Raw genomic sequence first — 27,225 nt, 5'->3', positions numbered from 1 at the left:
TTTTAGTAGAGACAGGGTTTCACCATATTGGCCAGGCCGGTCTCAAACTCCTGACCTCGTGATCCTCCCGCCTTGGCCTCCCAAAGGGCTGGGAATAATGCCTTCTTTTAAACCATCTTTTAAAGAGTCATTGTTTTATATATATCTTTGTTTAAAAATCATCTCAAGAGTACCCTGAAATCCAGTAATAACACATAAATTAAATAGTAGAAAGATAGGCAAAAAGTAGCAGATAGACAGAGACAGAGCCACAGTGACAGAAACAGAAAGAAAACTATTATGTTGATTCTTTTTAAACATTCTCCATCAGCTATATATCCAGCACAGTTCCCAATATGACTAGTAATTCAATCTTATTGAATACTGACCATGGATTAGACATTGTACCAGATGCCAGTGCTATAAAGTTAGAACTTGATTCCTGTTTCTAACAGCTTTCATTCTAGGAAGGAACTACTTGTAAATTAATCCAACAAGTATATGTGTATGCCCAAGAACAATGCCTGGTAAACAACAAGTACTATGTATTTATCATTTTTATTATTTTATATCAGATTTGATACATGATATTTCTTATCAGGAATTCACTCTTGAAATCAGACCAGTAACTTTTGAGGCTGTCTTTTCCAACTTTTCAATAAGACACAGAAAAATAAGAAAACGTCCAGATTGATCAATAAACACTTGTTAAAATTCTAAAAGTGCTCCCACTATCTATATACTAATATATCTATATAGTATAGATATATTAGACTACAATTAGGTAGATAGACTACTATTAGACTATTAGGTAGGTAGATTAGATTAGACTACAGAAAATAATGTTTGCCATGACTTTGTATTGCTTCATGAAAAAGGAGAGTCCTATATGCCTGAAAAACAGAAGAAAAGATATTTTTTCTCTCCTTCTGACTGCTCTCTCATCGGACCAATGGTTACCTGTTCAAATGAGGTTCTAGGCAGCCATCCCTCAATTCAAAAGTTCTTCTCTTTTTGTGCTAACTAGAGAATTGATTCTATCCTCCCCACAAAATCTTGATACTTATACTAGATTGCAACCAACAGCAACCTGCCAGGTAGGAAGTTTATAGGAAATTTGTGGGGATTCCATGATACCTGGAATATCTCCCACAAACAAAGCAGTAGAGGGACAGAAAACCCCACAGTTGCAGAAAATGCTATGGGTTTTCCCATTGTGGCATCAGGTCAGAGGATCAGAAAACAAAACACCGGCATAGGTGAAACTTCTACCTCAATCAAGCATATCCATGGATATCTGCTAGAAATTGAGAATTATACTAGCAGCAATGCCCATGTACTTGCTATCAGTTCTCACTGAGAGTGAGCAGAATCAAGGCAATTCAACAACCCAGTTGGTAAACATGTGGTCAACATTCCTCTCTTCTTCAAGAGCAAGTAAAAAAAGAAAATACAGAATACATGACAAAATGTTGACAAAAAAGGGAACAAATATATTAATATAAAAACTAAAATAAATAGTATGCTTTCTGCAAGTAATTCACTTTAGGAACCAGAAAAAATAATTTAAAACTTTGACAATCTTAATATGCTGCAAGAATACACAGACTCAATGAAGCAAGAACATACAGGTAAAGAGAAAACAAATAAGATGAAAAGAACAGTAAGATAGGCTGCAACATCAACACGTTTAGATGAAGATGGATCCAGGTATGATAAGGAAAAATCACAAGGAAATTAAAATGAGGATAGTTGACTAAGCAATTCCACGCCTAGCTATTTATCAAAAAGAAATGGAAACATGTACACAAAAAGACTTGTGCAAGAGTATTCATAGCAGTTTTGTTCATAATGACCTCAAACAGAAATAGTACAGGCTCATCAGTAGAAATAGATGTTACAAAAAAATTTGTGGTATGTGCATATATGGCATACTATTCAGCAATACAAAAGAATAAACTATGAATACACACAAAGCATCATGTAATCTCAAAAACTTTATGCCGTAAGAAGGGTGTTACCAAAAAAATGCAATTGTGTGATCCCATTTATATAAAATTCTAGAAGAGGTAAAACTAATCTATGGTAGAAAAAATTAGAACAGTAGTTGCCTCTAGAGGGTGATTGGGAGAAGAGCATAACTAGAGAAGACATAGAAGAGCTTTCCAGGGTGGAGGTAATATATCTTGATAAGTGGTTGGGTTACGTAGGTGTTTGCATTTGTCAATACTCAAGAAATGTTTATTTAATATTTGTCCATTTCTTTGTAGGTGAATTTTTTACATTAAAAAAACCTTGAAACAAATAGTGAATTATGATTAACAATGTGCATGTTATAATAATTTGGGGGAAGTCTGCAGAGGTCCACAATTTACTTTTAAATATATAAAAATATGATGGATTAATGAACAAATAGACAACTGGATGGATATGTGAAAAAGCAAGTTTAGGAAAATATTTATGGAGACTCGAGGCAATGTATACATGCGAGTTCACAATAAAGTTTTTAAACTTGACCATATAACTTAATTTTTATAGTAAAATGTAAGGAACATAACACAATAGCATAATTGAAATCACTATTGTTAAGAGGTTTATATAGGGAGAATTCAAAGTAACATAGAGAAAAACTTCAAGGATGCAAAGGAAAAGGACAAAGTTATGAAAATAAGAGAAAAAGTGAAGGATATAAAAAGCAAAAAGCAACCTAAATTAGAAAACCAATTAAGAATAAAGGGGTGATAAAACTATTCATATTTGCAAGCAACAACTCCACACTGTCTATAAAATCAATTTGTATTTTAAGAATCAATGAGAATCAAGTAAATGATCCGATATATCCTTTTCAAAACAAAAACAAACAAAAAATTACAGCTTTTCCACACTGATAATAAATAGTTTAGAAGACATTATGGGGAAAGCATCTTAATCAAAATATCAAGGAGAAGGAGGAGGAGGAAGAAAGGAGGAGAAGGAGAAGAAGAGAGGAGGAAGAAAAGAAGAGAGCGAAGGGGAGGAAGGAAGAGGAGCTGAAAGAGGAAGACATGAATATAGTTAATATGTAAAATAAAAACTATAATACAATTAGAATTAAATAGAAAAAAATAATTGCTATTGCTAGGTAAAAGGTTTACAAAGATGTCAGTTGTTCCCAAATGGATTTTCAGGTTTAATGTAATCCCATGGGATGGGAAGTGGCAGTGGGATGTTCAGATAGGCTCCATGCAATAAACTTTAAAGTTAATTTGAAAGAATAAACAGCAATGAATCACCAAAATTTTTTTGTAAGAATTACAATGGAAACATTTTAAATCTTTAAACCGAAAGAAAAATGAGAAATCATTCTATCGGATGTTTAAATAAAATTCTACAAAGCTATAATATAAAACAAAATGGTTTAGTCTTGTAATTAAGGAAAATAAGTACATAACATGAAACATACTCTTATAGATGAAAAAACTTTATATGTTTTTATTAAAGAAAATATTTTTAAAACAGGAATATTGAAAAAAGAATGCTGGGAAAGTGAACTATAAAGAAAAATAATTTATCTTAAATCACAAATTAAATAAATAATTCAGGTGTATTGAACATAAAATATAAAAGTACTTAGACTCTAAAAGAAAATATAAGTAAACGTAAGTTTTTAATGTAAGAAATTTATAGGCATAAAGAAATGATAAAATAATAAAATGATATATTTGATCAAACAAAATTAGAAATGTCTATACATGAAAAACATGTTTAAAAATAACTAATAGACAAAGGACTTAGTTCATCTCTATATAAAGAGATTTTGCAAACAATAAAATTTCTAATGTCCTATCAACAAATATACAGAAAGCATAATTTTTTACAGAAATATATAAATTGTTACTATCTGAAAAATAGTCAAATACTGTATACATCAAAAGATGTAAATTAAAGCAAAAATGTGATGCCATTTTGTCCACTAACATGGGCAATTTTTAAAAATGCTAATATTAAGTGGCAGGGGGCGGGGGGGCACCAAGATGGCCATGAGAAGGCAACACCGGTATGCAGCTCCCAGTGAACAAGACACAGAGGGCTAGAGGACTTCACGATTCCAAACGAGGTGCTGGGTTCATTTCGGTGGGACTGATAGGGCACTGAAAATAGCCCAGGGAAGAAGCTGCAGGGCGAGAGCCACCTGGAGGGCAAATCAAGATGTAGAGGGGCACATTCCCCACCTGATATGTGCAGTCAGCTCGGAGGGTCAGGGGGCTTCATCCTATCTGTGCTCTGATTTGGATCCTGTGCTTACCCCGTCCCTCCTACAACCCACCATCCATGAGAGCCCTGACAGACTGTGGAGGGCTGTGGGTTGTCAAGGCAGATCTGAGCAGCGGCTCCATCACCAGCGGCTGAAGTAAGCTGTCCCAGGAACCTGGGTGGAAGTTTGGACTAATGCCAGCAGGACGGGCCACCCCACAGAGGGAGGCAGAATTGAAAGCAGGGAAACAAACCATAAGGCCTAGCAGTCCTCACCTCCACAGAACTCAAACTGAAGCCCTCGCCAGAGAGCTTGGAAGCAACTACACCAGTTTAACCCCAACCAGGAAGATTGAGCTCTGGGAGACAGCCGCTGGGAAGGCAGGACCAATCTCAGCTGCAAACAAACTCCAGGGAAGGGCTACTCACCCACCCAATAACCTGACTGAACCGGAGAGAGCCCAGCACCGCCCTCTACAGGCCAAAAAAGATATAGCTCCAACCTCAACAGAAAAACGTCCACTCAGAGACTCCTTCTGAAATCACCAACTTTAAAGATCAAAGGGAGACAAATCCACGAAGATGGGAAAAAGCCAGTGCAAAAAGGATGAAACCATCAAAGAACAGAACACCTCTTCTCCCGGTGATCACAACTCTTCACCATCAAGGGAACAAAAAAAGACAGAAAATGAATTTGACAAATTGACAGAAGTAGGCTTCAGAAGGTGGGTGGTAACAAACCTCTGCGTTAAAAGACCATGTTCTAACCCAATGCAAAGAAACTAAGAACCTTGATAAAAGGTTAGACAAAATGCTAACTAGAATAACCAGCTTAGAGAAGAACATAAACAACTTGATGGAGCTGAAAAACACAGCACGAGAACTTTAGGAGGCATTCACAAGTTTCAACTGCTGAATCAATCAAGCAGAAGAAAGGATATCAGAGATAGAAGATTAAATCAATGAAATAAAACGAGAAGGCAAGATTAGAGAAAACAGAGTGAAAAAAATGAACAAAGCCTCCAAGAACTATGGTATTATATGAGAAGATGTAATCTATGCTTGATCAGCGTACCTGAATGCGATGGGAAGAATGAATCCAAGTTGGAAAACACTCTTCAAGATATTATCCAAGAGAACTTTCCCAACCTAAGAAGGCAGGCCAACATTCAAATCCAGGAAATACAGAGAATACCACAAAGGTATTCATCAAGAAGAGCAACCCCAAGGCACATAACTATCAGATTCAGCAGGGTTGAAATGAAGAAAAAGTCCTAAGGGCAGCCAGAGAGAAAGGTCGAGTCACCCACAAAAGAAAGACCATCACACTCACAGCAGATCTCTTGGCAGAAACCCTACAAGCTAGAAGGGAGTGGGGATCAATATTCAACATCCTTAAAGAAAAGAACTTTCAATCCAGAATTTCATATCCAGCCAAACTAAGCTTCATAAGTGAAGGAGAAATAAAATCCTTTATGGACAAGCAATTGTTGAGAGATTTTGTCACTACAAGACCTGCCTTACAAGAGCTACTGAAGGAAGTACCAAACAGGGAATGGAACAACCAGTACCAGCCACTGCAAAAACATACCAAAGGGTAAAGAACAACGACTCAATGAAGAAGCCACATCAACTAATGGGCAAAATAAGCAGCCAGTAACAAAATGGCAGGATCAAATTCAAACCACCCATTGCAGGAGCACCCAGATATATAAAACAAGTTTGTAATGACCTACAAAGAGACTTAGACTCCCGCACAATAATAATGAGAGATAAACAATGAAATGAAGGCAGAAATAAAAATGTTCTTCGAAACCAACAAGAATGAAGACACAATGTACCAGATCCTATGGGACACATTTAAAGCAGTTTCTAGAGGGAAATTTACAGCAATTAATGCCCACATGAGAAACAAGGAAAGATCTAAAATCGACACCCTTTGGCCGAAATTGAAAGAGCTAGAGGAGCAAGATCCAAAAAAATTCAAAACCTAGCAGAAGACAAGAAATAACTAAGATCAGAGCAGAACTGAAGGAGATAGAGACATAAAGAACCCTTCAAAAAAATCAATAAATCCAGGATCTGGTTTTTTGAAAAGATCAACAAAATAGACAGACCACTAGTTAAACTAATAAAAAGGAAAAGAGAGAATAATCAAATAGATGCAATAAAAAACGATAAAGGGGAGATCACCATGGATTCCTCAGAAATACAAACTACCATCAGAGATTACTACAAACAACTTTATGCACATAAACCAGTAAATCTGGAAGAAATGGATAAATTCCTGGACACTTGCATACTCCCAAGACTAAGCCAAGAAGAAGTTGAAAACCTGAATAGATCAATAACAAGGTCTGAAGTCAAGGCAGCAATTAATAGCTTACCAACCAAAAACAGTCCAGGTCCAGACAGGTTCACAGCTGAATTCTACCAGACATACAAAGAGGAGCTGGTACCATTCCTGTTGAAACTATTCCAAACAATACAAAAAGAGGAAATCCTCCCTAACTCTTTCTATGAGACCAACAGCATCCTGATACCAAAATCTGGCAGAGACACAACTAAAAAAGAAAACTACAGGCCAATATCCATGATCAACATTGATGCAAAAATCTTCAATAAAATACTGGCAAACTGAATCCAACAGCACATCAGAAAGTCTATCCACCACGATCAAGTAGGCTTCATCCTGGGAATGCAAGGCTGGTTCAACATACACAAATCTATAAATGTAATTCACCACATAAACAGAACCAAAGACAAAAACCACATGATTATCTCAATAAATGCAGAGAAGGCCTTTGACAAAATTCAACAGCCCTTTATGCTAAAAACTCTCAATAAACTGGGTACCAATGGAATGTATCTCAAGACAATAAAAGCTATTTCCGACAAACCCACAGCCAATATCATACTGAATGGGCAAAAATTAGAAGCATTCCCTTTAAAAACTTGCACTAGACAAGGATGCCCTCTCTCACCACTCCTATTCAATATAGTATTAGAAGTTCTAGCCAGAGCAATTAGGCAAGAAAACAAAACAAAGAGTATTCAATTAGGAATGGAGGAAGTCAAATTGTCCCTATTTGCAGACGACAGGATTGTATATTTGGAAGAGCCTCATCTCAGCCCAAAACCTCCTTAAGCTGATAAGCAACTTCGGCAAAGCCTCAGGATACAAAATCAGTGTGCAGGAACCACAAGCATTCCTTTACACCAATAACAGACAAACAAATAGCCAAATCATGAGTGAACTCCCATTTACAATTGCTACAAAGAGGATAAAATACCTAGGAATACAACTAACAAAGGATATAAAAGATCTCTTCAAGGAGAACTACAAACCACTGATAAAGGAAATAAGAGAGGACATAAACAGATGGCAAAACATTCCATGCTCATGGTTAGGAAGAATCAATATTGTGAAAATGGCCATACTTCCCAAAGTAATTTATAGATTCAATACTGTCCCCATCAAGCTACCATAGACCTTCTTCATGGAACTGGAAAAAAAAAAACACTTTAAACTTCATATGGAACCAAAAGAGAGACCATATAGCCAAGACAATCCTAAGCAAAAGGAACAAAGCTGGAGGCACCATGCTACCTGACTTCAAACTATACTACAAGTCACAGTGATCAAAACAGCATGTTACTGGTACCAAATCAGAGATATAGACCAATGGCACAGAAAAGAGGCCCTGGAGGCAAAGCCACACATTTATAAACATCTGATCTTCGACAAACCTGACAAAAACAACCAATGGGGAAAGGATTCACTGTTTAATAAATGGTGTTGGGAAAACTGGCTAGCCATGTGCAGAAAGCAGAAACCAGACCCCTTCCTTACACCTTATACAAAAATTAACTCCAGATGGATTAAAGATTTAAACATAAGAACTAATACCATAAAAACCCTAGAGGAAAACCTAGGCAATACCATTCAGGACATAGGCATAGGCAAGGACTTCATGACTAAACCACCTAAAGCAATGGCAACAAAAGCCAAAATAGACAAATGGGATCTAATTAAACTTAAGAGTTTCTGCACAGCAAAAGAAACAATCATTAGAGTAAACCAGCAACCAACAGAATGGGAAAAAATTTTTACAATCTACCCATCAGACAAAAGGCTAATATCCAGAATCTACAAGGAACTAATGCAGATTTACAAGAAAAAAAACAAACAAACCCATTCAAAAGTGGGTGAAGGATATGAACAGACACTTTTCAAAAGAAGACAAATATGCGGCCAACAAACATATGAAAAAATGCTCATCAATATTGGTCATTAGAGAAATGCAAATGAAAACCACATTGAGATACCATTTCATGCCAGTTAGAATGGCAATCATTAAAAAATCTGGAGACAACAGATGCTGGAGAGGATGTGGAGAAAAGGGAACACTTTTACACTGTTGGTGGGAGTGTAAATTAGTTCAACCATTATGGAAGACAGTGTGACAATTCCTCAGGGATCTAGAAATAGAAATTCCATTTGATCCAGCAATCCTATTACTGGGTATATACCAAAAGGATTATAAATCACTCTATTATAAAGACACATGCACACATATTTTCATTTTGGAACTGTTTACAATAGCAAAGACCTGGAACCAACCCAATGCCGATCGATGATAGACTGGACAGGGAAAATGTGGCACATATACACCATGGAATAGTATGTAGCCATAAAAAATGACTAGTTCGTGTCCTTTGTAGAGACATGGATGAATCTAGAAACCACATTCTCAGCAAACTGACACAAGAACAGAAAACTAAACACCACATGTTTTCACTCATAGGCGAGTGATGAACAATGAAAACACTTGGGCACAGGAACAATACTCACAGTGCTAGGTGGGGGAGTAGAGGCAAGGGAAGGGACAGCGAGGGGGCATGGGGAGGATGGGGAGGAATAACTCCGGGAGAAATGCCTGATGTAGGCGATGGCATGGGGGGCGGGGCGGGGATGAAGACAGCAAACCACCATGGCATGTATGTACCTAAGCAAAGCAACAATCTTGCAGGATACAGGATGTGTACATGTACCCCAGATCCCAAATACAATTAAAAAAATGCTAATATTAAGCACACCAAAAAATATATCAAAACTCACTGCTGCTATATATCATTATTGATTCGATCCTGCTAGAACCAGATTTCATAATACGTACCAAGAAATATCAGTGAATTTGTATTATTTAACCTGGTAATTTTCTTTTAGAAGTTTGTGTTAAGGAAAAACAATACAAATATAGTAGAAGGTTTAATACTTGTTCAGTCATTCAAATACCATGTTTTAAAAAATACAAAATAAAACAATATGTTATTGTGTATGTCACAAGTATGTCAGGGAAAAACAACCAGGAACAAAGTTAGATAGATGTAATTTCATTTAACAAGGTACATAAATTTTCCCAAATTACCTACATTTTCTATTAGTAATTAAATATACAATTTGTTTTTACTTTAAAAAAGTAAACGGTGTGAAACTGCAATTCACTCTTATAAGTGCTTAAGTGATTATAAACATAATATGCAATTGCATGATTAAGAAATGAACAATTATTCTTTGAGGGGTTACTGGGAGTTTGGTAATAAGGAATGATTCTTTAGAAAAGAATTTGGTTTTTCTTGTCAAAGTGACTGGCCATAGTGAGCAGAACATCTTCCCATGTAGAGAGACTAATATGACCATCGCACAGCATAATCAAGAGATATTGACGTAATAAGTCTGCAGTAGTGTCCAATCTTTTGGCCTCCCTGAGCCACATTGAAAGAAGGTATTGTCTTGCACTACACATAAAATACGCTAGCACTAATGATAGCCAATAAGATTAAAAAATTACCAAAAAAAAACAACAATGTTTTAAGAAAGTTTACAAATTTGTGTTGGGCCACATTCAAAGCTGTTCTGGGCTGCATGTGGCCCATGGGCTGTTGGTTGGACAAGCCTGGTCTAGAGTGTAGGGTGAGTATAGAAGAGTATCTGAAAATAAGGTCAGTTAAGGTAAACTAGCATGTCACTCTGCTGGATCTTCAGGAGTGTAAGAGTCTACATGTGGGATTCTTCACATATCTCACTGTGCATTTGTGTTTATAAGTGTGTCCTAAATAGCACATGCAGGATTTTGACATGTACCACATGTATATTTCACGATATGGAATGGGAGGTCCACCAGCTGTACCTACATAAGCCTTTACTGATCCAGGTGCTCAGCTTGTCGGAGAGATGGGGAAAACAGCTCTTGACAAAATCCTCAAAGGTCACTGTTGCCAAGGCATTGATGCTGGCAGCCACGGTGCTGTAAGGAAAGAAAAGTGAGAACACAGTCTAAGCTAAATAAGGCAGAGCTACCAGCCTGCCCTCTTGTCCAGGGCAGATAGAAAAGGCAGGGCTCTAGGAAAAACAGAGGTAGACATATCTCCATCTTCTGAGACTCCATGGGAACTATGGCCTCTTTATTCATCTTTCAAATCTTTTTTGTGCTACTGTTTTCATGTGTGTCTATATGTATGTTTAGGTTGGAGTAGAGGCAGAAAGTAGTGACTACCCTAACCCAGGACTCAGTAAAGCCTGCCACTCATTAATTATTCATTCATTTATTTATACATCCTTTTATTCATTCCGGGTATCAGTCATACAATGGTGAACCAGAAAGATGTAGATCTTGCACTCTAACTGGTACACAAACATTTAACAACCAATATATACCTGCTTATAGTTGTGAAATTTTTATGAAAGGAAATAGCAAGGTGCTATAAGAGCATACAGAGACCTAAACTGATACGTAGTTAGGAAATTCTTTCCTTAGGAAGGGACAGGCACTGGGAGGGTCCCTGCATGGTGAGGGGAAAAAAAAAAAAGATGTTCTAGGATGAAGGAAAAATTACAGATAGGTATCTCAACACAAAAAGGAGCTGTTACATTCAACAACCTGAAGCTACCAGAGTTGCTAGAATGATATTACAATAGTAAAAGAGAGTGGCTAAAGGTAAGTCTGGGAAGTAGTCACAAATCGAAACTGCATACAACCTCTGATATTCCCTCTCACTTTTCAATCAGAGCTCAATCTTACTGAACCTAAAACTTGCTTAGGTGACAGAGTACCTGAATGTTGGGGTTTTCTTTGCAGAATTTCTTTAATTCCTCCTACAGACCAGGAATATTTTAGCTATTGGAATAGATAATATATTCAATTCAAGTGATGCAAAATCACAACTATGAAAAAACATTCTGGAAAACGAACAGGCCAATGAACAAAGCATGGTTAGCAATCTGTAAGTTTTCCATTGATATTCATAAAAAATTATTCTGTTATCCTCCAGTGCTCACTTGAAAACAAGCTATAGCTATGACTTTTGGACAGTAAAAACTGTCCAAAACCCATATCCGAAATAAGTGCTTTGAGGGCACTATTCTTATTATCTAAGAATCAAAGCATGTCATGTATTCCCTGCCAGACTCCTCTTCTATCTGGAGATCCATAAAAGTTGAATAAGGAGAGAAGGGGATTAAATAAAAGGACTTTTTATGATCCCCAAATCTTTGTCTCAATGCACATCTTGTGAAAGTTTCCAACATCAAGGTTAATCTTTGAATCCATTGGGTGGGAGCGAGCAGAAAGTTGAATTTGGCCCAGAAGGATGTTTGCAGAATCTCTGCAGGTTTGCTTTGGCAGTCAGGTGTATCCATATGTCAATTCTCAGATTCTAAAGCTGCTACAAGATAGCAAAAATCTATTTTTTCCCTCGCCTTGCAACCACCATCTCCCCCATTCTATTCCCACTCCTGTCTTTTTCTTTCTCTATCTCCACAGTCTCCTTGTAGTTATAGCAGTAGTAGTCTCCCTAGAACATATGTTGTCCAGTGTGTTTCTTCCTTGAAAATTTTGGACTTGCAATAAAGGCATCAACTATTCTTTCATGGGGGATTTAATCTGTTAACAGCCATATTTCTCCAGTCTGGAGAGAGTCAGCCTCAGAGTAAGATAAACAATAAAGCATGCAGAGAGGGAAAAGACAAGACAAAGTGTAACCCTTACTGGTGTTTGATCCTCTGGTGCTCACTACCTCTGTCCTTAGTTTCCTTGAGATCCTAATACCACAGGACACTGTCACTGTTTGCTATTGATGCATAATTCTAAAAACAATTTTAGTAAAACCAATCAGCAGTACACTAAATTTAAATCACAAGGTAAAGTCATTATATAAATTCAAGGATATCGCTATTTTGGAAATCTGTCAACATATTAACCTGCTAAAAGTTTTTAAAAAGCAAATATATATAGCCATTCAAAAATGCTAAAATTGTACCACAAATACCTCTCAGATAAACATATTTTCTAAAATTACCATAAATATATGCATTTCATTCTTCTACTTTTTAAGTAATTTATGTGAATATTTTCAAGTATAAATAATACCTTTCAAACCAAAAGTCAATATCTTATTAAATAGTAAAACCAAAGAAATATTCCCTTTAAAGTACATAATAAAACAAGGATTTCTGCTATTACCCTAATTATTTATCAGTGTTCTCAAAGCACCATTACATAAGAGAATAAACATAGGAGTATGTCTATGAAAAAGAAAGAAAAAAAGTCAAGAGTATTTGCAGATATTTGATTACAATCAAACCCCAAAGTATCAACTAAAAATATTTTTAAAGCCCCTAGATATCAGAACAATTCTGTAAAATAAAATTAACGAAGGTATCAGCCTAATAGATAAATTATATTTTAAAGCACAGTCATCAAAATTATTGGTGTTGGCATAGCTAAAGACCAATAGATCAAAATAATGTAAAAGAAAATTAAGAAGAGGCCTCAAATACATAGAAAAATATAGAATATAATAAAAGTAATATTTCAAATCAATGGTAAAAAGGTGGCCTACTTATTAAAGATAAATAGGACAACTTGGTTACTAGTTTACAAGGAAAATAAAGCAGGAACTTCACTTAATTTCTTATATCACATGTACAGTCTAGATAATGTAATAACTTTAATATTTAATAAAACCATAAGTATCCTAGAATGGTGTCTGGATGATTATTTACAATCATAGAATGGAGAAACCTTTCTGAGAATGATGTTAACCCTGAAATCACTGTGTAAAACATTAACATGAATTAAAATCTTTATGTGCTCAAAATGGTGTTAATAAAGTAAACAGACAATGAACAAATAAGAAAAGAAAAGTCCTTAACCTAGGTCAATTGGCTATTTTTCTTATATATTAAAAGGAGAGCTCAAATGTTCCTGACACAGGAAGTCTTCAACTTGTATGTCACTCACTCCCTTGGTTTCAAACCTTCTAATGACTTCCCATTCCACTTGAAATGCAAACTCTACCACTGCAGGCTCATCATGATCTGATTCTTGCTCACTTCTAACTCATCCCCACCTGCTCTTCTCCCAGGGCCTTAGATGCCAATGCTTCCTCTATTCCTCAAACACTGCAGACAGTTTGTCTCCCCAGGGCTTTAGTATTTGCTTTTCCTCCTGCCTCTAAATGTTCCTGCTTGTGCTCTTCACATAAGCTGGCTTTTCTGCATTCTTTAGATTTCAGTAAAAATATCATATACTCAGAAAGGAATTCCTTAAAGACTGTCAAAATTAGAACACTCACCTCTCTTTAGGATACACACTGTTATTTCCTTGATACTATTTGTTATTTTCAGACAAAATCTTGTTTATTGTTTTTACTTACATATTGGTCATCTGCCATGTCTGTTAGAAAGCAAACTCTATATAAGGACAACGCTTATTGCTTGTATCAGTCTTGTTCACTGTAATATTCTTAATGTCACCAACTGTGTCTGCTATAATATAAGCCTTCTAAAATATTTGTCACAATAAATGCATGAACGATTTTATGTTTAGAATAATGCTTTTATTTGGGGAATGGAAGTTATTAGTTGTCTGAGTGTATTATGAAAGATGAGATGAATGGAATGCAAAGACTAGTATAGCTTAACGACAGGCTATGCTCTGAGAAAATGCATTGTTAGGTGATTTCACCATTGTGCAAACATCATAATGTACTTACATAAACCTAGATNGACAACAGATGCTGGAGAGGATGTGGAGAAAAGGGAACACTTTTACACTGTTGGTGGGAGTGTAAATTAGTTCAACCATTATGGAAGACAGTGTGACAATTCCTCAGGGATCTAGAAATAGAAATTCCATTTGATCCAGCAATCCTATTACTGGGTATATACCAAAAGGATTATAAATCACTCTATTATAAAGACACATGCACACATATTTTCATTTTGGAACTGTTTACAATAGCAAAGACCTGGAACCAACCCAATGCCGATCGATGATAGACTGGACAGGGAAAATGTGGCACATATACACCATGGAATAGTATGTAGCCATAAAAAATGACTAGTTCGTGTCCTTTGTAGAGACATGGATGAATCTAGAAACCACATTCTCAGCAAACTGACACAAGAACAGAAAACTAAACACCACATGTTTTCACTCATAGGCGAGTGATGAACAATGAAAACACTTGGGCACAGGAACAATACTCACAGTGCTAGGTGGGGGAGTAGAGGCAAGGGAAGGGACAGCGAGGGGGCATGGGGAGGATGGGGAGGAATAACTCCGGGAGAAATGCCTGATGTAGGCGATGGCATGGGGGGCGGGGCGGGGATGAAGACAGCAAACCACCATGGCATGTATGTACCTAAGCAAAGCAACAATCTTGCAGGATACAGGATGTGTACATGTACCCCAGATCCCAAATACAATTAAAAAAATGCTAATATTAAGCACACCAAAAAATATATCAAAACTCACTGCTGCTATATATCATTATTGATTCAATCCTGCTAGAACCAGATTTCATAATACGTACCAAGAAATATCAGTGAATTTGTATTATTTAACCTGGTAATTTTCTTTTAGAAGTTTGTGTTAAGGAAAAACAATACAAATATAGTAGAAGGTTTAATACTTGTTCAGTCATTCAAATACCATGTTTTAAAAAATACAAAATAAAACAATATGTTATTGTGTATGTCACAAGTATGTCAGGGAAAAACAACCAGGAACAAAGTTAGATAGATGTAATTTCATTTAACAAGGTACATAAATTTTCCCAAATTACCTACATTTTCTATTAGTAATTAAATATACAATTTGTTTTTACTTTAAAAAAGTAAACGGTGTGAAACTGCAATTCACTCTTATAAGTGCTTAAGTGATTATAAACATAATATGCAATTGCATGATTAAGAAATGAACAATTATTCTTTGAGGGGTTACTGGGAGTTTGGTAATAAGGAATGATTCTTTAGAAAAGAATTTGGTTTTTCTTGTCAAAGTGACTGGCCATAGTGAGCAGAACATCTTCCCATGTAGAGAGACTAATATGACCATCGCACAGCATAATCAAGAGATATTGACGTAATAAGTCTGCAGTAGTGTCCAATCTTTTGGCCTCCCTGAGCCACATTGAAAGAAGGTATTGTCTTGCACTACACATAAAATACGCTAGCACTAATGATAGCCAATAAGATTAAAAAATTACCAAAAAAAAACAACAATGTTTTAAGAAAGTTTACAAATTTGTGTTGGGCCACATTCAAAGCTGTTCTGGGCTGCATGTGGCCCATGGGCTGTTGGTTGGACAAGCCTGGTCTAGAGTGTAGGGTGAGTATAGAAGAGTATCTGAAAATAAGGTCAGTTAAGGTAAACTAGCATGTCACTCTGCTGGATCTTCAGGAGTGTAAGAGTCTACATGTGGGATTCTTCACATATCTCACTGTGCATTTGTGTTTATAAGTGTGTCCTAAATAGCACATGCAGGATTTTGACATATACCACATGTATATTTCACGATATGGAATGGGAGGTCCACCAGCTGTACCTACATAAGCCTTTACTGATCCAGGTGCTCAGCTTGTCGGAGAGATGGGGAAAACAGCTCTTGACAAAATCCTCAAAGGTCACTGTTGCCAAGGCATTGATGCTGGCAGCCACGGTGCTGTAAGGAAAGAAAAGTGAGAACACAGTCTAAGCTAAATAAGGCAGAGCTACCAGCCTGCCCTCTTGTCCAGGGCAGATAGAAAAGGCAGGGCTCTAGGAAAAACAGAGGTAGACATATCTCCATCTTCTGAGACTCCATGGGAACTATGGCCTCTTTATTCATCTTTCAAATCTTTTTTGTGCTACTGTTTTCATGTGTGTCTATATGTATGTTTAGGTTGGAGTAGAGGCAGAAAGTAGTGACTACCCTAACCCAGGACTCAGTAAAGCCTGCCACTCATTAATTATTCATTCATTTATTTATACATCCTTTTATTCATTCCGGGTATCAGTCATACAATGGTGAACCAGAAAGATGTAGATCTTGCACTCTAACTGGTACACAAACATTTAACAACCAATATATACCTGCTTATAGTTGTGAAATTTTTATGAAAGGAAATAGCAAGGTGCTATAAGAGCATACAGAGACCTAAACTGATACGTAGTTAGGAAATTCTTTCCTTAGGAAGGGACAGGCACTGGGAGGGTCCCTGCATGGTGAGGGGAAAAAAAAAAAAGATGTTCTAGGATGAAGGAAAAATTACAGATAGGTATCTCAACACAAAAAGGAGCTGTTACATTCAACAACCTGAAGCTACCAGAGTTGCTAGAATGATATTACAATAGTAAAAGAGAGTGGCTAAAGGTAAGTCTGGGAAGTAGTCACAAATCGAAACTGCATACAACCTCTGATATTCCCTCTCACTTTTCAATCAGAGCTCAATCTTACTGAACCTAAAACTTGCTTAGGTGACAGAGTACCTGAATGTTGGGGTTTTCTTTGCAGAATTTCTTTAATTCCTCCTACAGACCAGGAATATTTTAGCTATTGGAATAGATAATATATTCAATTCAAGTGATGCAAAATCACAACTATGAAAAAACATTCTGGAAAACGAACAGGCCAATGAACAAAGCATGGTTAGCAATCTGTAAGTTTTCCATTGATATTCATAAAAAATTATTCTGTTATCCTCCAGTGCTCACTTGAAAACAAGCTATAGCTATGACTTTTGGACAGTAAAAACTGTCCAAAACCCATATCCGAAATAAGTGCTTTGAGGGCACTATTCTTATTATCTAAGAATCAAAGCATGTCATGTATTCCCTGCCAGACTCCTCTTCTATCTGGAGATCCATAAAAGTTGAATAAGGAGAGAAGGGGATTAAATAAAAGGACTTTTTATGATCCCCAAATCTTTGTCTCAATGCACATCTTGTGAAAGTTTCCAACATCAAGGTTAATCTTTGAATCCATTGGGTGGGAGCGAGCAGAAAGTTGAATTTGGCCCAGAAGGATGTTTGCAGAATCTCTGCAGGTTTGCTTTGGCAGTCAGGTGTATCCATATGTCAATTCTCAGATTCTAAAGCTGCTACAAGATAGCAAAAATCTATTTTTTCCCTCGCCTTGCAACCACCATCTCCCCCATTCTATTCCCACTCCTGTCTTTTTCTTTCTCTATCTCCACAGTCTCCTTGTAGTTATAGCAGTAGTAGTCTCCCTAGAACATATGTTGTCCAGTGTGTTTCTTCCTTGAAAATTTTGGACTTGCAATAAAGGCGTCAACTATTCTTTCATGGGGGATTTAATCTGTTAACAGCCATATTTCTCCAGTCTGGAGAGAGTCAGCCTCAGAGTAAGATAAACAATAAAGCATGCAGAGAGGGAAAAGACAAGACAAAGTGTAACCCTTACTGGTGTTTGATCCTCTGGTGCTCACTACCTCTGTCCTTAGTTTCCTTGAGATCCTAATACCACAGGACACTGTCACTGTTTGCTATTGATGCATAATTCTAAAAACAATTTTAGTAAAACCAATCAGCAGTACACTAAATTTAAATCACAAGGTAAAGTCATTATATAAATTCAAGGATATCGCTATTTTGGAAATCTGTCAACATATTAACCTGCTAAAAGTTTTTAAAAAGCAAATATATATAGCCATTCAAAAATGCTAAAATTGTACCACAAATACCTCTCAGATAAACATATTTTCTAAAATTACCATAAATATATGCATTTCATTCTTCTACTTTTTAAGTAATTTATGTGAATATTTTCAAGTATAAATAATACCTTTCAAACCAAAAGTCAATATCTTATTAAATAGTAAAACCAAAGAAATATTCCCTTTAAAGTACATAATAAAACAAGGATTTCTGCTATTACCCTAATTATTTATCAGTGTTCTCAAAGCACCATTACATAAGAGAATAAACATAGGAGTATGTCTATGAAAAAGAAAGAAAAAAAGTCAAGAGTATTTGCAGATATTTGATTACAATCAAACCCCAAAGTATCAACTAAAAATATTTTTAAAGCCCCTAGATATCAGAACAATTCTGTAAAATAAAATTAACGAAGGTATCAGCCTAATAGATAAATTATATTTTAAAGCACAGTCATCAAAATTATTGGTGTTGGCATAGCTAAAGACCAATAGATCAAAATAATGTAAAAGAAAATTAAGAAGAGGCCTCAAATACATAGAAAAATATAGAATATAATAAAAGTAATATTTCAAATCAATGGTAAAAAGGTGGCCTACTTATTAAAGATAAATAGGACAACTTGGTTACTAGTTTACAAGGAAAATAAAGCAGGAACTTCACTTAATTTCTTATATCACATGTACAGTCTAGATAATGTAATAACTTTAATATTTAATAAAACCATAAGTATCCTAGAATGGTGTCTGGATGATTATTTACAATCATAGAATGGAGAAACCTTTCTGAGAATGATGTTAACCCTGAAATCACTGTGTAAAACATTAACATGAATTAAAATCTTTATGTGCTCAAAATGGTGTTAATAAAGTAAACAGACAATGAACAAATAAGAAAAGAAAAGTCCTTAACCTAGGTCAATTGGCTATTTTTCTTATATATTAAAAGGAGAGCTCAAATGTTCCTGACACAGGAAGTCTTCAACTTGTATGTCACTCACTCCCTTGGTTTCAAACCTTCTAATGACTTCCCATTCCACTTGAAATGCAAACTCTACCACTGCAGGCTCATCATGATCTGATTCTTGCTCACTTCTAACTCATCCCCACCTGCTCTTCTCCCAGGGCCTTAGATGCCAATGCTTCCTCTATTCCTCAAACACTGCAGACAGTTTGTCTCCCCAGGGCTTTAGTATTTGCTTTTCCTCCTGCCTCTAAATGTTCCTGCTTGTGCTCTTCACATAAGCTGGCTTTTCTGCATTCTTTAGATTTCAGTAAAAATATCATATACTCAGAAAGGAATTCCTTAAAGACTGTCAAAATTAGAACACTCACCTCTCTTTAGGATACACACTGTTATTTCCTTGATACTATTTGTTATTTTCAGACAAAATCTTGTTTATTGTTTTTACTTACATATTGGTCATCTGCCATGTCTGTTAGAAAGCAAACTCTATATAAGGACAACGCTTATTGCTTGTATCAGTCTTGTTCACTGTAATATTCTTAATGTCACCAACTGTGTCTGCTATAATATAAGCCTTCTAAAATATTTGTCACAATAAATGCATGAACGATTTTATGTTTAGAATAATGCTTTTATTTGGGGAATGGAAGTTATTAGTTGTCTGAGTGTATTATGAAAGATGAGATGAATGGAATGCAAAGACTAGATGTGTGGAATATATAGTGATGTATAGCTTAACGACAGGCTATGCTCTGAGAAAATGCATTGTTAGGTGATTTCACCATTGTGCAAACATCATAATGTACTTACATAAACCTAGATGGCATTGCCTGCTGTACACCTAGGGTATATGGTATAGCCTATTGCTCCCAGGTTACAAACCTGTACAGAATGTTACTGTTCTAAATACCGTAGGCAATTGTAACACAATGGCAAAGCATTTGTGTACTGAAACATAGGAAAGGTATGATAAAAAAATATGGTATTAAAATATGGGGCCACCATCATAGATGCAGTCCCTCATTGACTGAAATGTCACATGGCACATGATTATATATATTGTATCGGAATGAACGAAAAGAGCCAGCAGAGTGAGCTGCTTTATATAAAGGTGATATGAAATTGTGGGGGCAGTTAGTGTCAGACAAGGTAAAATAATGAGCATAAAAGTCTTGAAAACGGACAGACCAAGGCTTACATTCAGCCCCTGCAGTTTACTAACTCACCATGGGTAATTTTTCTATCCTGCTAAATCTCAGTTTCCTTATCTGTACACTGATGATGAGTAAAATTCTAGCCTCCTATGTTGTGTGACAATTAATGAGCAAATATAAATAACACATTCAGCAGGGCAGTTTACACACAGTGAGTGCTTGCTAAATACTGTTGATCACTACACCATCATCCTTGTCATCCTTCCCATAATTATCACCATCATCAGATTGTTGTTGATGATACTAACCTTAGAGTTCCACTGAAGGCACAAGCCACAAAAAGTCCTGGCAGTCCTGGCATTGTGTCAAATATTTCCATGACAAAGTATGGCATCAGCTGAAGAGGAGGCAAAAAATAAAAAGAAGAAAGAAAGAAAAGAAAAGAGAGACAAAAAATAGCATTAGTGGTCTTCTCGGCAGTGTTTGAAATGTGGGAAATAGCTTTTTAGCCAAAGGAAATAGAAAGTTTATTTTCCTTCTTTTCAATGTATGCCATTTTCTTTCCTGTTTATCCTGATGTTAGCAACTATGCCCTAAAATCAAATCCATAAAAGAAGTCTTCAGGAAATCTATGTATGATGCTCTACTCTACATCCAGGTTTGCAGCGGAGGAGCCCCTCTTTGACAGAGCAGGACAGTTAAATATATATATATATATATGGAGAGAAGGCAAATGATTGCTTCTCTTGGGCATATTCTCCATAAACGGAGTTTGTAAAACCATGTTTACTGTCATATATCAGCATGATGTTTAAGTTATGCTGAGAAGACATGATAAGAGGCAGGCATTGTGGAGATAAGGGTCATTTTGTTCAATCTGAGGTTCCTTAATCAACTGTGAAACCTGTAGGAAAAGTCCAAAGGGAACAGCAACATCCATGCATGGTTCAAGCCTGCATTCCATTCTCTCCAGCCTTGCTATGCTGGCAGACCTTGTCTTCAGGAACAAGGTGAAGGGCCCTCTTTTTTACATTCTCACTTCTCTGTATTAGAACCTGGTAGGTGCTGATATCACCCAAGAGAAGAAAGAAGCCAACTTCTTGGGGTTTGAGAAATAGGGAGAAGTCCAGGCAGAAAAAGAGAAAGGCCAACATTACCCACCAATGGCCAGAAGCATGCCCATTCCAGACATTGCCCACTGTCCTCAAGAAAATCCATACCTGGTCCGGTGCTGAGATGATGCCAGAAGTCCAAGGGTCACAGTCTTTGAAGTGAGAGTACATGATTAAGCCAGAGAAGACAGCACACACCAGAATGATCCAGAGACCCAACAAGTTAAAGTACAAGGCACTAGAAAAGAGCACATGGGCCTATTGGTAACCTGCATACCATATCATAGTGTGATGAGGTCATTACCAAGTACTCGAGGTAAAGGGTTTTGGGCCTTTTTCCTAGTAAAATAAAATTCTATCGCCTTTATGAATCATTACACTTTATACTTTTGCAATATTTTTTGCTTGAGAACATTACATTTTTAGGCTCATTACCAAATTTAAATAAAGTAACATTTTAAGTGAATTTTCCTTTGAAATCAGGAGTTTTCTGCAAAGCTTCAATATGTGTGGTATGAGATCTATTCTCTTCGACGAAATTTCACATACCAATCACTCATATTATATAACTTCAAGTGATTTTTTTCCCCCTACTCAATTCATAAAACTGTCAAAAAGTCAACTTGCATTTTTAACATCTCTTTTTTCCAGAGAGATAATGAGCTAATATAGAAATAGATAAGCGTTGGAAATATTCACTTTGGAGATTAATACAGATAAAAGTTAAAATTTATTTTTTAAAAAGACAACAGGAAGTGTGAAAAACTAGGATCATCTTACCCATATTATTTGGTGCAATTCATTTTGTTTTAAAACAGACAGATATATCTATTTCCAGCATGGGTACTTTTATAGTATCCTGTGGTTATGTTATATTCATTATTGTCCTTTGAAAGTTGAAATTTTACTAATTTCCTCAATTCCAGAGAGGACATGAAAGTAGGCTGGCCTTACCTTGGTCTGAGAGAATAAACAACCTCACTGTGGAGAGAGCCTCAGGGGGCCAAGTGAGCAACACTGAACATTGTCTAAGATCTAGTAATTGTTTGAAGGGAATCATATTTAAATGGAAGGACACACATTTATTTCAAAGTCCCCTAAAACCTATACTGTACAGGGATACTTGACTTTCAGAAGACCCTTAAATCAAGCCCACATTTATAAGGCAAATATGCCAGATATTATCTTATTTAGAGAAGTTTTCACTTCACAGTTTAGAACAAGGTTTTACCTCAAAGGATACTTCCTTGAAAGCATTTTGCCAATGCTTATCTATGATTTTTATGTGTTTATTTGTTATTCTTGGTGGGCTTTGGGAATACAATTGCTACATAAAATGTGCAATACCTATAATTGAATTAGTTGTACTCCTGCTGTCTCCAACATTCAGGCCAACTCTATTCAAGCCTTTGCTCTGTCCAGCTGGAGAGGCTTTCCTGTTCATTCTTCTTCGTAACAGTTACTTAGACACTTCCTGCTGTCTTGTCAGTTTCTACTATAATTACTTATGTCACTATAGTATTAATGATCTGAAATTCTATATTTATTCATGTATTATCATCTTGTGTTTGCAGAGCACTGAACAGTTTGAGCATATAGCAAATATAAATTTTTTTTTGGTAAGAAATAATGAAATGATTGAAGAAATTAATGGTAGAAATTCATTACTATATGATTGCATTTTTTACACTATTTCTTTTTTAAAAATACCATTGGACCTGGAGTTAAAAGTCTTTATCCTTAATAGCTGTGTGACTTTAGAAAAGTCACATAACACTCTGAGTCAATTATATCATCTGTAAAAAGAATATAACTGCCTTACTTTTTATTATAGGAATGTGAGAATTTAATGAGTTACACTTTGTAAAGATATGTGGAGGTTATATAGCCATAAAGAGGACAGTCATATATTACCCAAAACAATTTTATAACTTCATCAGTCAATTATGGGAAATGAGAAACTAGTGGCAATATAACATTAAAGTCATTATATTTTGAATTATTTCTCATTTGAAGTGGACTTTGGTTCTATATAGGACTAATTCTTCTGTTTGTAAAGTAGGCTTTTTCATTGATCCATTCAAAAATATTTATTGGGCAACTCTGTACCAGGCAGGCCCTGTTCTAGGTACTGTGGCCACAGCAGGAAGCAATGCAGAAGCCAACCTCGTGGAGAATACATTTTGGGATTAGAAGCAGGTAATGAACACTGAAATAAAATAAATAAATAAGATCATTTTAGATCTGATAGAGATATGAGGAAAATAAACTAAGGAAATGGAAATGGAAAAGCAACTGTATGCAGAGGTGCTCATCTGCAGAGGTAGCACCATTTGCTACCAGCAGACCTGAAAGATAAACAAAGGTTTAGAAACAGAAACAGTCAGCTTCCAGGAAGCACATGTAATTGTCTCGGTAAGTGATACTATTTCTAGATGCAAGAAAGATTTGGCTTAAGATTAAGTTGTCTTTGGTGAGTAATCACATTTCTAGTCATGAAACCAAATGTATGTATATGAGCCACTCCTGATTCTATCCCACCTTCAGTGTAAACTTTATGGATCTATTTTTACCTCCCTATTTTGCAGGATGTATTTTCCTCAAGTACCAGAGACATTTTCTAAGCCCCATGGAATGTTTTAATTACATTAGGCTCTCAGATAATGGAACAAAAGCAGAACATCTAATCAGCATCTCCAGACCCTAGGTGAGAGTCAGTCAGCAGCTGACTCTGAGTGTCCCCAGAGTGCCCAAAGCTCCTGCTGTGTGACAGATGGGAGCCCTCACCATTTCTCCACCACAGAAATCTCCTCTCCAGCTCTGTGTACTGCAACCGTATAGAACATCTGAATCGATGTCTCTCTTCTGAATTTTATTAACTCTATTTTATTAACCTAAGATTCTCTCAGAGAACTCTTTTCTAAAGAGAATTTTATGTTTCATCTTTCATTATTCTCACAAAATTACTATCACAGTCCTGATCCCTTCATGGGAGTGGGGATGAGTAGAATCAGCAATGGCAATCCTGAAGGTGAGAAAATTATGTGCAAAGCATTGTTCTTGGTCTTGTGGGGAAAAATGATTAAAAAGACATATTGCCTAACTACAGGTAGTAACATAAAGAAGTTAGGCATATTCATAAAAGAAAATAACATAAACTCATAAGATTTTTTAAAACTAGATATAACAATTATTTTACCAAAGAATTCTTCTCTTTACAGGTATAGCCAACTATAATTTATTCTAGAGAAGAATTTTAAATGAATTTTCAGATCAAAGTCACATACATTTTCAATAACACAGCTATTTGATAAAGAGATAACCACAGGTATTGAGGGCTTGTTACAATATTATTTATTATAATAAGATTTGAATATGTTTACCAGTGAACTGATGAAATACCAGAAAATGCTTTTATTTCCTTATTCTGAGAGCTATGAAATATAAAAGGAGAACATGATAGTTCTCCTTTTGGAATTCAACTTACAAAGTAGTTGAATCATTTCCAGGCAATTTTATATTTTATTCAGTGAACATAAGAAACTGTGCATTGAAATTATTTAAAAATTACCTGGGTAAATATAGTGAAGGTTTCTCTAAGAAAAGTTAGGCTGGTGAGGTTGAAACCTAGGGAAGTAAAACTGAAGATGAAAAATCATTGTGGATGCAGTTCTGGCTTATTTCTGCTAGTTTTGTGAAAGTGTATACATAAGTTCGGTCCCCATTTTGGAGCATGGGGTAGTTTGCAGGGCTTGGAAAATGATGGATGCTGTGACCCTGCCTGTGTCTCTTCAGAGCAAGCAAACCAGGAAAGAGTCAGAGCAGCTGAGGTCCCATTGTGGCTTGCCACATTACCCCAGTTTTTCTTATTTTTTTAACCTCTCATTGGAAACTGTAAGAGTACAAACATCTGTTAAGTAAGCTTAACGTTTGCAAATATAAATGAAGCTTAACTTTGGCTAATTCTGGTAAATGCCTATCAAAGAAAAAGAAAAAAACTTAATGCTAACTAATCAGAAGCCACAAGCTAACTTATAGATATCTAACTAAGAAATTTCCAAGAGGATAGACCAGGTAAGACAACTGTACAGCCGTAACCAGTCAAATATTCTCTACTTCCACATTTATCCTGTAATTTTTCCCCTTGTGTTCCCTCAATGGAAGCCCTGAGCTACTTCTATTTGGTAGCTGCTTAATTCATAAATCACTGCTCACACAAATAAACTCTTTAAAAATTTAATTGCACCTCCGTTTACCTTTTAACCAATGAAAAGAAAAATAATAGTTGAAGAGACCACATGCTAAATCAAGTGAGGAGGAAATGTGAGCTATTTACCTTTGCATTGCCACCCACAGTGCCTAATCTAATCTAGTAATTTCTCAATAAATGAAGGCAGCAAATAATTGAGAGAAAAGGCAAACAGACTTCAGTTTACACCCTAGCTCTGCCACTTCCTGCTGAGATAAGAGTAGTAATGCTAGGTTCAAAAAGTTGAAAGAGTCTCTGCCTCTCTCTTACACATACACACACACACACACACACCCCAAGAGGAAGTATTAATATATAATAAGTACCCATAAGGTAAGATAAAACATAACAATTTTTCTTGATTGAGAACTTACAGCTTAGCATGCTTTTCTGTTTTGCAAGAGATGCATCGCTGGATAGTTGATTGATTGACCCCATAGATTCCAAGCCATGTAAAAGTTCCTCCCACTGTGATAGTCCAAAAAGTGTGTCGCCTGAGAGGATCTACATCAAAGCTATGAGACAGAGAGAAATGAGTGAACAAAGGTATTCCCTGATGCAGATTTTAGTTGATAAGGTCATGTGGCTAAATCTTTGTAAAGTATGAAAAAATTGCATTGGACATACTCAAATATATGTAGTCGGGATCCATTTGCTGATTGCTCTAATACATTGTGGAATCCCCCAACATGAGTTGATCCTTGAATGAGAACCGTTAAGAAGCCCACAATCATGACAACCATCTGAAATGCATCTGTCCACACCACTGCTTTTAATCCTCCCTGAAATAGAGAGAATGTTTGAGTGCTTGAAAATGAACACTGCAACTCTTCTGGCTCTGCAAAGCTTCTCTGCTAATGCATGCATGCATTCATTCAGCTATTCAGCATCAGTCACTGAGCATCTTTTATGTGCCAAGTACTATGATAAACATGGTAATAAAATGGTAAGTGAAAGAGACAGACACCATCCTTAACTTTATGAAGTTTATAATCTAATGGGAGAAGCAGATGTTAGACAACAAAATAGTGATTTACTTGAAAATGTGGAAAGTGCAATTAAGAAAGACAGGTTATCATGGGAGCATAAAACAGACAGCCGTGACCTGGTCTTGAGAAAATTATGTTCAAGCTAATTTCTGAAGAATGAGTAGGAATTTTCCTAAGGACAAAGAGAAGAGGGAAGCAACATGTGTGAGGAAGCACAAGAAAGCTGGAAGATGTTGGTCAAAGGTATGAAACACCCAAAGAGGAATTTGCCCTTTGGGTGAATTTGTTAGAGGTCAGACCATACAGACTTTAATGAGGGCACTGCAATGATTTCTCAAAAGCAATAAGAAAACATTAACGAGAGTTATATGATGAGAGATTTTGTTTCACAGTAGTTTCATTGGTGATTGTGTGGAGAATCAACTGCAGGAAAAGAAAAGGAGTTGAGAGACCATCTCAGTTTATGTCAGTAGTCCATGCCCAAGAAGGCTGGCAGATAGAAGGTAGAGATGAAAACAGATGATGGACTTAAAAGTT

At 36.2% G+C, this 27,225-nt stretch overlaps 1 protein-coding gene across 1 annotated transcript in view; it reads right to left on the bottom strand.

Moving 5' to 3' along the window:
- SLC5A12 (solute carrier family 5 member 12) overlaps positions 1-27,225 on the bottom strand; it is a 60,804-nt gene that overhangs the window by 16,052 nt on the left and 17,527 nt on the right. The window contains exons 5-9 of the mRNA XM_017538732.2: positions 26,327-26,481; positions 26,074-26,214; positions 21,559-21,688; positions 20,647-20,735; positions 16,112-16,224 (exon numbers count right to left, since the gene is read on the bottom strand). Of these exons, the coding sequence (XP_017394221.1) occupies positions 16,112-16,224; positions 20,647-20,735; positions 21,559-21,688; positions 26,074-26,214; positions 26,327-26,481 (628 nt within the window). The remainder of the gene's footprint in view (positions 1-16,111; positions 16,225-20,646; positions 20,736-21,558; positions 21,689-26,073; positions 26,215-26,326; positions 26,482-27,225) is intronic.

This window comes from Cebus imitator, unplaced genomic scaffold (genome assembly GCF_001604975.1).
Source record: "Cebus imitator isolate Cc_AM_T3 unplaced genomic scaffold, Cebus_imitator-1.0 Scaffold113, whole genome shotgun sequence".
Taxonomy (NCBI): Eukaryota; Metazoa; Chordata; class Mammalia; order Primates; family Cebidae; genus Cebus; species Cebus imitator.
This window is presented reverse-complemented; position numbering and strand designations above follow the sequence as displayed.